Raw genomic sequence first — 13,608 nt, forward strand, 5'->3', positions numbered from 1 at the left:
GAACAGCTAATTCGGGAGGCATCTCCGGAACCAAAATAAACGGCCAGCTGTTCCCTCCGCAGGAAATCGGGTGGGTTATTCCTATCCTGGAATGCATCCCGCTGGTCGGACTCCAAGGCACGTACAGGCCGTCGGATGCCGGGGGGTGGTTGGCGAAGGAAGGGATTCCAGAATCCTCTCCGGCTCGGTCTGCCCCGAGCGACTTGAGAGCGGCCGCTTACGAGCTGAGCTCTCCCTGTTTTGTCTTAATAATAATAATAATAATAATAATGGCATTTATTAAGCGCTTACTATGTGCCAAGCACTGTTCTAAGCACCCTAAGACCCGTCCGCTCGCCAGTCGGTCCGCCGCGCACTCACACGAGCCTCCTGTCGGGTCTCAGCAGCTTGCTGGAGAACTCGCCGACGACCATCAGAAAGCTTAAGTTGGGAGGGTGGGGGTTCCCTTCGGCTCCGGGGAATCCGTGAAATGCGAATTCGATCCCTTCCCTGCGGGGAAGAGCCGGGAATAATAATAGTTACAATATTAGTACGATAGTAGTATTAGTACTAGTAGTATATTAGTACTAGTAGTATAGTATATAATAGTATATTAGTATATAATATATAATATATATTATATATATATATAATATATTATATATTATATACTAATATACTATATGTAATATATATATATAATATATATATGCCAACTTGTACTTCCCAAATGCTTAGTACAGTGCTCTGCATACAGTAAGCGCTCAATAAATACGATTGATGATGATGATGATATAATAGTATATATATAATATATATATATAATATATATAATAGTATATTAGTACTATTATACTACTATTATTCATTCATTCAATCGTATTTACTAATTATTACTAATATATGCTACTAGTAGTACTATTAGTATAGTATATAATAGTATATTAGTATATAATATATAATACTATATATATATAATATATAAATAATATATAACAGTATATAATAGTATATTAGTACTATTATACTACTATTATTCATTCATTCAATCGTATTTATTGAGCGCTTACTGTGGGCAGAGCACTGGACTGGCTTGGGAAGTACAAGTTGGCAGCATATAGAGACAGTCCCTACCCAAAAGTGGGCTCACAGTCTAGAAGACAAAAGATTAACAAAATAAAATAAATAGAATGAAGATGTACAAATAAAATAAGTAAATAGAGTGATAAATACATACAAGCATACGATGATGATGGCATTTGTTAAGCGCTTACTAATCTTACTAATTATTACTAATATATATTACTATATATATACTAATATATACTACTATATATACTAATATATACTATCATCAATCGTATTTACTGAGCGCTTACCATGTGCAGAGCACTGTACTAAGCGCTTGGGAAGTCCAAATTGGCAACGTATAGAGACAGTCCCTACCCAACAGTGGGCTCACAGTCTAAAAGGGGGAGACAGAGAACAAAACCAAACATGCTAACAAAATAAAATAAATAGAATAGATACTATTATATTACTACCTACTATATTACTATTACTAATATATACTACTATATTACCATTACTAATAGTAGTATTGTAATAATATTACAATAATAGTAACAGTCTTCGTTAAGCGCTTACCGTGTTCCGGGTGCCGCTTTGAGCTACAAGCCAATGGGGGTGGACGCGGTCTCGATCCCCATTTTACAGATGAGGGAACTGAGGCCCGGGGAATCAATCAATCGTATTTACTGAGCGCTCACCGTGAGCAGAGCACTGTACTAAGCGCATGAAGTGACTGTGAGCCCCCCATGGGACAACCTGATCACCTTGTAACCTCCCCAGCGCTTAGAACAGTGCTTTGCACATAGTAAGCGCTTAATAAATGCCATCATTATTATTATTATAAGTGACTTGCCCAGGGCCACACAGCGGATCGGTGGCGGAGCAGGGATTAGAACCCAGGGCCTTTTGACGCTCAGGCCGGGGCTGTTTTCCCAGAAGGGACGCTTCCGGATCCCACCAAAGGGACCCCCCCCAACTGCCGGGGCGAGACGTACTTGTGGATCGTAGTGACCGCCTCCCGGGATTTCACCTGGTCCCAGCCGAAGGTGAGGGAAAACCGCCGGGCCAGCTCTCTGACGTGGGCCAACGAGGGATCGCGGGCCTCCAGGTGCTTCTGGAACGACTACACAACCGTGGTGGCGCTCACTAAGTGCTCACCGGGGGCCGAGCGGGGGGTAGACACGCGCTCATCCAGTTGGCCGCGGTCCCCGGCCCTCACGGGGCTCCCGTTTTCCAGGCCCGGGAAAGCCAAGTCACTTGCCCGGGGTCTCACGGCCGGACACGGGGCAGAGCTGGGATTAGAACCCGAGTCAATCAATCAATCATATTTACTGAGCGCTTACTGTGTGCAGAGCACTGGACTAAGCGCTCGGGAAGTCCAAGTCGGCCACGTCTAGAGACCGTCCCTACCCAACATTCATTCATTCATTCAATCGTATTTAGTGAGCGCTTACTGTGCGCGGAGCACTGGACTAAGCGCTCGGGAAGTCCAAGTCGGCCACATCTAGAGACCGTCCCTACCCAACATTCATTCACTCATTCAATCGTATTTAGTGAGCGCTGACTGTGCGCGGAGCACTGGACTAAGCGCTCGGGAAGTCCAAGTCGGCCACGTCTAGAGACCGTCCCTACCCAACACTCATTCATTCATTCAATCGTATTTAGTGAGCGCTTACTGTGCGCAGAGCACTGGACTAAGCGCTCGGGAAGTCCAAGTCGGCCACGTCTAGAGACCGTCCCTACCCAACACTCATTCATTCATTCAATCGTATTTAGTGAGCGCTTACTGTGCGCGGAGCACTGGACTAAGCGCTCGGGAAGTCCAAGTCGGCCACGTCTAGAGACCGTCCCTACCCAACACTCATTCATTCATTCAATCGTATTTAGTGAGCGCTTACTGTGCGCGGAGCACTGGACTAAGCGCTCGGGAAGTCCAAGTTGGCCACGTCTAGAGACCGTCCCTACCCAACACTCATTCATTCATTCAATCGTATTTAGTGAGCGCTTACTGTGTGCGGAGCACTGGACTAAGCGCTCGGGAAGTCCAAGTCGGCCACGTCTAGAGACCGTCCCTACCCAACACTCATTCATTCATTCAATCGTATTTAGTGAGCGCTTACTGTGCGCGGAGCACTGGACTAAGCGCTCGGGAAGTCCAAGTCGGCCACGTCTAGAGACCGTCCCTACCCAACACTCATTCATTCGATCGTATTTAGTGAGCGCTTACTGTGTGCGGAGCACTGGACTAAGCGCTCGGGAAGTCCAAGTTGGCCACGTCTAGAGACCGTCCCTACCCAACACTCATTCATTCATTCAATCGTATTTAGTGAGCGCTTACTGTGTGCGGAGCACTGGACTAAGCGCTCGGGAAGTCCAAGTCGGCCACATCTAGAGACCGTCCCTACCCAACACTCATTCATTCATTCGATCGTATTTAGTGAGCGCTTACTGTGCGCAGAGCACTGTACTAAGCGCTTGGGAAGTCCAAGTTGGCAACATATCATCATCATCATCATCAATCATATTTATTGAGCGCTTACTGTGTGCAGAGCACTGGACTAAGCGCTCGGGAAGTCCAAGTCGGCCACATCTAGAGACCGTCCCTACCCAACACTCATTCATTCATTCGATCGTATTTAGTGAGCGCTTACTGTGTGCAGAGCACTGGACTAAGCGCTCGGGAAGTCCAAGTCGGCCACATCTAGAGACCGTCCCTACCCAACATTCATTTAATCGTATTTAGTGAGCGCTTACTGTGTGCAGAGCACTGGACTAAGCGCTCGGGATGTCCAAGTCGGCCACATCTAGAGACCGTCCCTACCCAACATTCATTCACTCATTCAGTCGTATTTAGTGAGCGCTTACTGTGTGCGGAGCACTGGACTAAGCGCTTGGGAAGTCCAAGTTGGCAACATATCATCATCATCATCACCAATCGTATTTATTGAGCGCTTACTGTGTGCAGAGCATTGTACTAAGCGCTTGGGAAGTACAAATTGGCAACATATAGAGACAGTCCCTACCCAACAGCAGGCTCACCGTCTAAAACAGTCCTTCGGACCCCCGGGCCTGGGCTCTTTCCGCCGGGCCACGTCCACTGTTGGGTAGGGTCCGTCTCTATATGTCGCCAACTTGTACTTCCCAAGCGCTTAGTACAGTGCTCTGCACACAGTGGGCGCTCAATAAATACGACTGATTGATTGATTGCTTCTCCCAAAAGTCACCGGGGCTCATTTGGGAGCCTTCCGATCGTAATTACGGTACTTGTTAAGAGCTATGGGCCGAGCACTGTTCGTTCATTCAATTCATTCATTCATTCAATCGTATTTATTGAGCGCTTACTGTGTGCAGAGCACTGTACTAAGCGCTTGGAAAGTCCAGGTTGGCAACATACAGAGACGGCCCCTACCCGACAGCGGGCTCACAGTCTAGAAGGGGGAGACAAACAACCTAACAACATATTCATTCATTCAGTCACATTTGTTGAGCGCTTACTGTGTGCGGGGCACTGTCCCAAGCGCTTCGTATATATTGAGCGCAGAGCACTGTACTACTACTACTACTACTAATAATGATAATAATAATGTAATATATAATAATATAATATATAATAATATAACATAAGAAATAATAATATAATATATAATAATAAAATATATAATAATGGTGATAATATAATATGTAATAATATATAATAAATAATAATATAATATATAATATAACAAATAATAATAATGATAATGGCATTTGCTAAGCGCTTACTAATAATAATGGTAATAATAATATAATAATATAACATAATAATATAATATATAATACAGTCTAGAAGGGGGAGACAGACAACCTAACAACATATTCATTCATTCAGTCGCATCTGTTGAGCGCTTACTGTGTGCGGGGCACTGTCCCAAGCGCTTTGTATATATTGAGCGCAGAGCACTGTACTACTACTACTACTACTAATAATGATAATAATAATGTAATATATAATAATATAATATATAATAATATAACATAAGAAATAATAATATAATATATAATAATAAAATATATAATAATGGTGATAATATAATATGTAATAATATATAATAAATAATAATATAATATATAATATAACAAATAATAATAATGATAATGGCATTTGCTAAGCGCTTACTAATAATAATGGTAATAATAATATAATAATATAACATAATAATATAATATATAAATAATAATGATAATAATACAATATATGATATATAATAAATAATAATAATATAATATATAATACAGTCTAGAAGGGGGAGACAGACAACCTAACAACATATTCATTCATTCAGTCGCATCTGTTGAGCGCTTACTGTGTGCGGGGCACTGTACCAAGCGCTTCGTATATATTGAGTGCAGAGCACTGTACTACTACTACTACTACTACTACTAATGATAATAATAATGTAATATATAATAATATAACATATAATAAATAATAATAATAAAATTATATAATATATCATAATAATGTTGATAATAATACAATATGTAATAATATAATATATAATAAATGATAATATAATATATAATATAATAAATAATAATAATGATAATGGCATTTGTTAAGCACCTACTAATAATAATGATAAAATAATGTAATATATAATAATATAATATATGATAAATAATAATAACGATAATAAAATATATAATATATACAAACATATATACAGGTGCTGTGGGGAAGGGAAGGAGGGAAGATGGGGGGGATGGAGAGGGGGACGAGGGGGAGAGGAAGGAAGGGGCTCAGTCTGGGAAGGCCAGACGGAGTCATCAGTAGCATTATTATAATAAAAATAATTATGGACATATACACATCATTAATAAAAATAAAGAGGGAGTTCCAGGCCAGAGGGAGGGATGTGGGCAAAGGGTAGGTGATATAGACGAGGTTGAGGTACAGCGTGTAGGTTGGCGTTAGGGGAGCCAAGCGTACAAACTGGAGATTCCCGGCGCTCCGGCGTCCCCCTTACCTTCTTCAAACAGAGGATCAGCGTCCTGGCCGTCCCAACTTGACTGTTGTGCCTCGTTCGGCTCAGGGTTTCTTTAATGATGTCTCCGAAGTCGTCGTACGCCTTTTCGGAGCAACGGAACAGGGAGACGCGTTACCACCTCGCCGCGGGACCGGCACGGGGGGAAAATGACATCCTCGATGTTTAAGAGACGGACGCCGGGAAAAGGGCGACGCGCTTTCAGTTCTACCGGGGGGTCCGGCGCGCACGGCCCCAGCGAGGAAGGGGGAACCCAAGCGCTCGGATAAACACGACCGACCGACGGAGCTCGGGACTGAGTCCGGGACGGGGGCCGGAAAAGCCCCGGGTCGAAGCAGGGAGCCGATGTCCGGGGAATAAATCCAGGAGCTCGGTCGGACTCGGTCGCCTCGGAGAAGCAGAATCGTTCTCCTGCGGCGGGGGGGCCCCCAAATTACTTTCTCGTCGGCAGGTCCGGGCAGGAGGCCGGGGATTTAATAATAATAATAATAATAAGGATGGCATTTGTTAAGCGCTATGTGCAAAAGCACTGTTCTAAGCGCTGGGGGGATACAAGGTGATCAGGTTGTCCCATGTGGGGCTCACAGTCTTCATCCCCATTTTCCAGATGAGGGAACTGAGGCCCCGAGAAGCGAAGTGACCGGCCCAACGTCACCCAGCTGACAAGGGGCGGAGAAGGGATTCGAACCCATGACCTCCGACTCCAAAGCCCGGGCTCTTTGCGCTTCTCCTCGCACAGTCTCCGTCCCCACACGACAGATGAGGGAACGGGGGCCCGGGGAAGGGACTTGCCCGAGGTCACACGGTAAGTGGTGCGACCGGGATTAGAACCCAGGTCCTCCTGACTCCGAGGCCCTAACCACTAGGCTGCCCTCCTTCTCAGCACTCTGCCCACTAGGCGCTTAATAAATACGCGCATTACGACTCTGGCCGCCCCGAGTGCGGAAATGCACTCTAGAAGATGTCTTTGGGTGAAAACTATTCCCCGCCGTCATTCCCTCCCTCTTCTAGTCCCCATCCACGGTCATTCGCTCTATAGTTATTGAGCGCTTACCGTGCAAATAATCATCATCATCATCATCATCAATCGTATTTATTGAGCGCTTACTATGTGCAGAGCACTGTACTAAGCACTTAGGAAGTACAAATTGGCAACATATAGAGACAGTCCCTACCCAACAGTGGGCTCACAGTCTAAAAGGGGGAGACATAGAACAAAACCAAACATACTAACAAAATAAAATAAATAGAATAGATATGTACAAGTAAAATAGAGTAATAAATATGTACAAACATATATACATATATACAGGTGCTGTGGGGAAGGGAAGGAGGTAAGATGGGGGGGATGGAGAGGGGGACGAGGGGGAGAGGAAGGAAGGGGCTCAGTCTGGGAAGGCCTCCTGGAGGAGGTGAGCTCTCAGCAGGGCCAATGAAAAATCACAATGAAAAATAACACTGTACTAAACGCTTGGGAGTGTAAAACAGAACGGCAGACAGCCGCATTCCCTGTCCGCAACGAGCCTGTAGTCTCGAGGGGGAGGCAGACGGTAATACGAATAAAAAAAATAGATTCCAGAGATGTCCGTGGCCGAAGCCACGGGAAGCAGCGCGGCTCGGCGGAAAGAGCCCGGGCCTTGGAGTCGGAGGTCACGGGTTTGAATCCCGGCTCTGCCACACGTCTGCTGTGTGACCTTGGGCAAGTCACCCGGCTTCTCGGGAACCGACAACCCAACTCACGCCGCCGGAGAGGGTGGAGACCGGTCTCTGAAAACCCAGCCCATCGCTCCCCTTCGACCCCCAGACCCTTTAAATGTGGATCGAATCCACCAAAAATCCCTTCACGGGGCCAGGCGGGAGGCCGGCTAGTGGCCTGGCGGTCTAGTCCCGGCTCCGCGTGACCCTGGGTAAGTCACTTCACTGGGCCTCAGTCCCCTCATCCGTAAGACGGGGACGTGGACCGCGTCCGACCCCACTGGCTTGTGTCCACCCCGGGGCTTCGAAACGCGCTTGGCGCGTGACGGTCACAACCCTGGCGCGCGGTGAGCCTCAACGAATTCCGCTAAAAAAGAACGACCTTCACGTAGTGGCCGAAAACCTCCGCAGCCGAGGACCCGTCCACCACGTCGGAAGCAATGAGTTTACAGTAAACAGCCAGCAGACTCCTCCTCCGAGGCAAGGCGGTCAGTTTTCGCTCTCGTTCTTTCCTCTTTTTCTCCTCCTCTTCCATCTTTTGCCCCTCCGCCGCCTCTTCGGCCGGGCCTGGGAACACGGGTCCCGCGTTAACAACCTCGCCCCCCGAGCACGTCTGACTCGCCCGATTCAGACCGTCGAAAAATCCAACCCCCCGTCAACTGACCGCTGGCTCCGCACACGATAAGCGCTCAATAAATACAACTGACTGCTCTGTGCCTCTTTTTTTCCCATTTTTTCCCTCATCCACTAGTAGGAAGATAACCTGCCCACCCAGAAAAGGCATTTTCTGTTCATTTTTTTCCCCCTCCCTGGCCAAGAGCGACAGAGCCGATCTCACACTCGCTAAAACCAGAAACTAAAACTAAAAACTAAACTAAAACTAAAACTCGCTAAAACTCAGACTGAGCCCCTTCCCTCCTCTCCCCCTCGTCCCTCTTCATCCCCCCATCTTACCTCCTTCCCTTCCCCACAGCACCTGTATATATGTATATATGGTTGTACATATTTATTACTCTATTTATTTATCTTGTACATTTCTATCCTATTTTATTTTGTTGGTATGTTTGGCTCTGTTCTCAGTCTCCCCCTTTTAGACTGTGAGCCCACTGTTGGGTAGGGACTGTCTCTATGTGTTGCCAATTTGTACTTCCCAAGCGCTTAGTACAGTGCTCTGCACATAGTAAGCGCTCAATAAATACGATTGATTGATTGATTAAAACGGGCACCGACTTGGCAGTCTGCCGTCAAGAAACCCAGGCACAGAGCTCCTTTGAGCCTCCACTGTCCGGATTTTCCACAGGGAAAATCCGGAGCGGCTCCCAAGCCGACGTGAGGCCATCCCACCCCTCCGCCGCCGAGGCCCTTTCGGGAAGGTCCCGGCTTCGGAGGAAAAGTCCGTTTTACCCGAGGTCCCGTCGTCCTCCTCCTCCACGAACACCCGATCCCGGACGAATCCGAGGATGGCCGACTGCAGCTCCGGGGCCGGGGGAAGGAACGAGAGGCCGAATCCCGCCTCGTCTCCCGGGCCTCGGTGACTCGAGGCGAACAGCAGATCGCAGAGGAGGACGAAGGCCTAAAACACAAGGGCAAGCGACGCAAGGGGCTAGGGAAGCTTCCGGCGTTCGCCACGGAAGCGCCCGCGGAAAGTTTCTGGGGAAAGCTCGGGCCTGGGAGCCGGGCCTCGGTTTCCTCATCTGTCAAACGGGGATGAAATCCTAGTCCCTCCTAAGACTGTGTGAGCCCCACGGGGGACGGGGACCGTGTCCGACTTGGACACATACTCAGCGGCTTAGCAAGCACTATTATTATAATCCCTATTATCATCAATTTTTTCCAGTCCCGCGATTCTCCGACATCCCGGAAGCTAAGATCCCAAACCGCGGCAGCCTCCGCTTGATGAGCCCCTGGGGAGATTTATTTTTGGAGCAACATCGGAGTTGTAGAACACAAGACGCCAACCTTTTCGCTCAAATCCCTCTCCGGGTGACTGAGGTAGGATCCGCACACCTGGCAGAAGCACTTCACCCGATTCTTCAACTCCACCGTGTCATCCTAAAAAAAAAAAAAAAAAGAGGATTTTAAGAAAAAAAATCCCTGCAGGAAAAGGGATTATCGACACGGAAATTCGTTCAGTCGTATTTATTGAGCGGTTAGGGTGTGCCTTGGGCGAGCTGCTTCATCTGTAAAACGGGGCTTAGGACTGTGAACCCCAGGACATTTCATTCATTCGTTCGATCGTATTTATTGAGCGCCTTTACTGTGTGCAGAGCGCTGTCCGTCAGCTTGGAGAAGCAGCGTGGCTCAATGGAAAGAGCCCGGGCTTTGGAGTCAGAGGTCACGGGTTCAAATCCCGGCTCCGCCAATTGTCAGCTGGGTGACTTTGGGCAAGTCACTTCACTTCTCTGGGCCTCAGTTCCCTCATCTGGAAAATGGGGATTAAGACTGTGAGCCCCCCGTGGGACAACCTGATCACCTTGTAACCTCCCCAGCGCTTAGAACAGTGCTTTGCACATAGTAAGCGCTTAATAAATGCCATCATCATCATCATGGACCCCTGCTTCACAGTAAAGGCTTCACAAATAGAAAAAATCGCTCCCACCCGAAAGAAAAATAAAATAACCGAGGGCCTACTTGCTGAGCAAGGCGCCTCTAAATCCCCAGGAACTGATCTGAAGTTCTGCATTTCAAAAAAAAAATAAAAATGAGACAATCGAAATATTGTAGTGGGGAACAAGAGCATCTGTAGCCACAGTGGGAAGAGTGCCGTCAATCAATCAATCAATCAATCGTATTTATTGAGCGCTTACTGTGTGCAGAGCACTGTACTAAGCGCTTGGGAAGTCCAAGTTGGCAACGTATAGAGATGGTCCCTACCCAACGGTGGGCTCACAGTCTAAAAGGTGGGCTCACCGTCTAAGGTGCCGTCAATCAATAAATCAATCAATCGTCGATACCAATTAAAACAAATAAATTAAGTAGGTCCTGGGTTCCGATCCCTACTCTGCCACCGGTCTGCTGTGTGGCCGTGATGATGATGACGGCATTTGTTAAGCGCTCACTATGGGCCAAGCGCTGTTCTAAGCGCCGTGGGGGGGATACAAGGTAATCAGGTTGTCCCACGTGGGGCTCACAGTCTTCATCCCCATTTTCCAGATGAGGGAACTGAGGCCCAGAGAATAATAGTGATAATGGTGGTATTTGTTAAGCGCTTACTCTGTGCAAAGCACCGTTCTAAGTGCCGGGGAGGTTACAAGGTGATCAGGTTGTCCTGCGGGGGGCTCACAGTCTTCATCCCCGTTTTACAGATGAGGTCACTGAGGCCCAGAGAAGTGAAGTGACTCGCCCACAGTCACCCAGCCGTCATGTGGTGGAGTCGGGATTCGAACCCACGACCTCTGACTCCAAAGCCCGGGCTCTTTCCACTGCGCCACGCTGCTTCAAGTCACTCCCTTTCACTGGGCCTCAGTTCCCTCACCCGTAAAATGGGGATGAATCAATCAATCGTATTTATTGAGCACCTACTGTGTGCAGAGCACTGTACTAAGCGCTTGGGAAGTCCAAGTTGGCAACATCTAGAGACGGTCCCTACCCGACAGTGGGCCCACAGTCTAGATGAGGACCGTGAGCCCCACGTGAGACACCGACTGTGTCCAACTTGATGAGCGGCTATCTACGCCAACGCTTAGTACAGTGTCCGGCGCCTAGTAAACCCTTCAGTACCATAAAACAAAAACAAGATAAAACAAAAAAGCTCGGCCAGCGGTTGCCAATAGTCACATCCACCTCCATCCTGCCAAGAACCTGAAGACGGTTCTATATTGCGTTAATCCATAAATTTCATAGTAGAAATTATTTATTCATAGTAATTTCTGTCTCCCCCCCCTTCGACTGAAAGCTCGTTAAGGGCAGGGAATGTGGCTAATTGTGTGAAATCTCCCACGTGCTTAGGACGGTTCTTTGGACGTAAGGAGCGCTCAAAAAATACCACAGATCGATTGAACCTCTTCTCGCGTTCCGCCGACGGCATCGTCTTTAAAGTCAAGGGAGGGGCTGTGACTACTATAATAATAATCATAATTATTTTAGACCGTGAGCCCACTGTTGGGTAGGGATTGTCTCTATATGTTGCCAATTTGTACTTCCCAAGCGCTTAGTACAGTGCTCTGCACATAGTAAGCGCTCAGTAAATACGATTGATGATGATGATGATGATAATGATGATAATTGGGGGATTTGTTAAGCGCTTCCTATGGGCCAAGCACTGTTGGGTAGGGACCGTCATCATCATCATCATCGATCGTATTTATTGAGTGCTTACTGTGTGCAGAGCACTGTACTAAGCGCTTGGGCATCTCTATATATCCTCTGCAAAACGGGGCTTACCCCTGCGAGCCCCGTGTGGGGCAGGGACCGGTTTGCTTGGATCCACCCCAGCGCTTAGTCCAGTGCTCTGCACACAGTAAGCGCTCAAGAAATACGATAGAATGAATGAATGAACGTTGGGTAGGGACCGTCGCTAGACGTTGCCGACTTGTGCTTCCCAAGCGCTTAGTACAGTGCTGTGCACACAGTAAGCGCTCAATAAATACGATTGAATGAATGAATGAATGTTGGGTAGGGACCGTCTCTAGATGTTGCCGACTTATACTTCCCAAGCGCTTAGTACAGTGCTCTGCACACAGTAAGTGCTCAGTAAATACGATTGAATGAATGAATGAATATTTATTTTACTTGTACATATCTATTCTATTTATTTTATTTGGTTTATATGTTTTGTTGTCTGTCTCCCTCTTCTAGACTGTGAGCCTGCTGTTGGGTAGGGACCGTCTCTAGTTGTTGCCAACTTGGACTTCCCAAGCGCTTAGTACAGTGCTCTGCACACAGTAAGCGCTCAATAAATACGATTGAATGAATGAATGAATGTTGGGTAGGGATGGTCTCTATATGTTGCCAACTTCTACTTCCAAAGCGCTTAAGTCCAGTGCTCTGCACACAGTAAGCGCTCAATAAATACGATTGAATGAATGAATGTTGGGTAGGGGCGGTCCCTAGATGTTGCCAACTTGTACTTCCCAAGCGCTTAGTCCAGTGCTCTGCACACAGTAAGCGCTCAATAAATACGATTGAATGAATGAATGAATGTTGGGTAGGGACCGTCTCTGTATGTTGCCGACTTGTGCTTCCCAAGCGCTTAGTCCAGTGCTCTGCACACAGTAAGCGCTCAATAAATATGATTGAATGAATGAATGAATGAATGAATGTTGGGTAGGGACGGTCTCTAGATGTTGCTGACTTGTGCTTCCCAAGCGCTTAGTCCAGTGCTCTGCACACAGTAAGCGCTCAATAAATACGATTGAATGAATGAATGAATGTTGGGTAGGGACCATCTCTCTATGTTGCCAACTTGTGCTTCCCAAGCGCTTAGTCCAGTGCTCTGCACACAGTAAGCGCTCAATAAAGACAACTGAATGAATGAATCTTGGGTAGGCACGGTCCCTAGATGTGGCCGACTTGTGCTTCCCAAGTGCTTAGTCCAGGGCTCTGCACACAGTAAGCGCTCAATAAATACGATTGAATGAATGAATGTTGGGTAGGGACCGTCTCTATATGTTGCCAACTTGTACTTCCCAAGCGCTTAGTCCAGGGCTCTGCACACAGTAAGCGCTCAATAAATATGATTGAATGAATGAATGAATGTTGGGTAGGGCCTGTCTCTATATGTTGCCAACTTGGACTTCCCAAGCGCTTAGTCCAGTGCTCTGCACACAGTAAGCGCTCAATAAACACGATTGAATGAATGAATGAATGTTGGGTAGGGACGGTCTCTAGATGTGGCCGA

The 13,608-nt window shown here is 46.9% G+C and overlaps 1 protein-coding gene across 3 annotated transcripts in view; it reads right to left on the minus strand.

Moving 5' to 3' along the window:
• The window catches only part of LOC119937522 (cohesin subunit SA-2-like), a 70,401-nt gene that overhangs the window by 4,988 nt on the left and 51,805 nt on the right, over positions 1-13,608 (minus strand). For all 3 annotated transcript variants that reach the window (XM_038757056.1, XM_038757055.1, XM_038757054.1), the window contains exons 23-28: positions 9,729-9,821; positions 9,174-9,342; positions 8,152-8,336; positions 6,057-6,158; positions 2,046-2,173; positions 361-489 (exon numbers count right to left, since the gene is read on the minus strand). In XM_038757056.1, coding sequence (XP_038612984.1) covers positions 361-489; positions 2,046-2,173; positions 6,057-6,158; positions 8,152-8,336; positions 9,174-9,342; positions 9,729-9,821 — 806 coding nt within the window. The remainder of the gene's footprint in view (positions 1-360; positions 490-2,045; positions 2,174-6,056; positions 6,159-8,151; positions 8,337-9,173; positions 9,343-9,728; positions 9,822-13,608) is intronic.

This window comes from Tachyglossus aculeatus, chromosome 15 (assembly GCF_015852505.1).
Source record: "Tachyglossus aculeatus isolate mTacAcu1 chromosome 15, mTacAcu1.pri, whole genome shotgun sequence".
Classification (NCBI taxonomy): domain Eukaryota; kingdom Metazoa; phylum Chordata; class Mammalia; order Monotremata; family Tachyglossidae; genus Tachyglossus; species Tachyglossus aculeatus.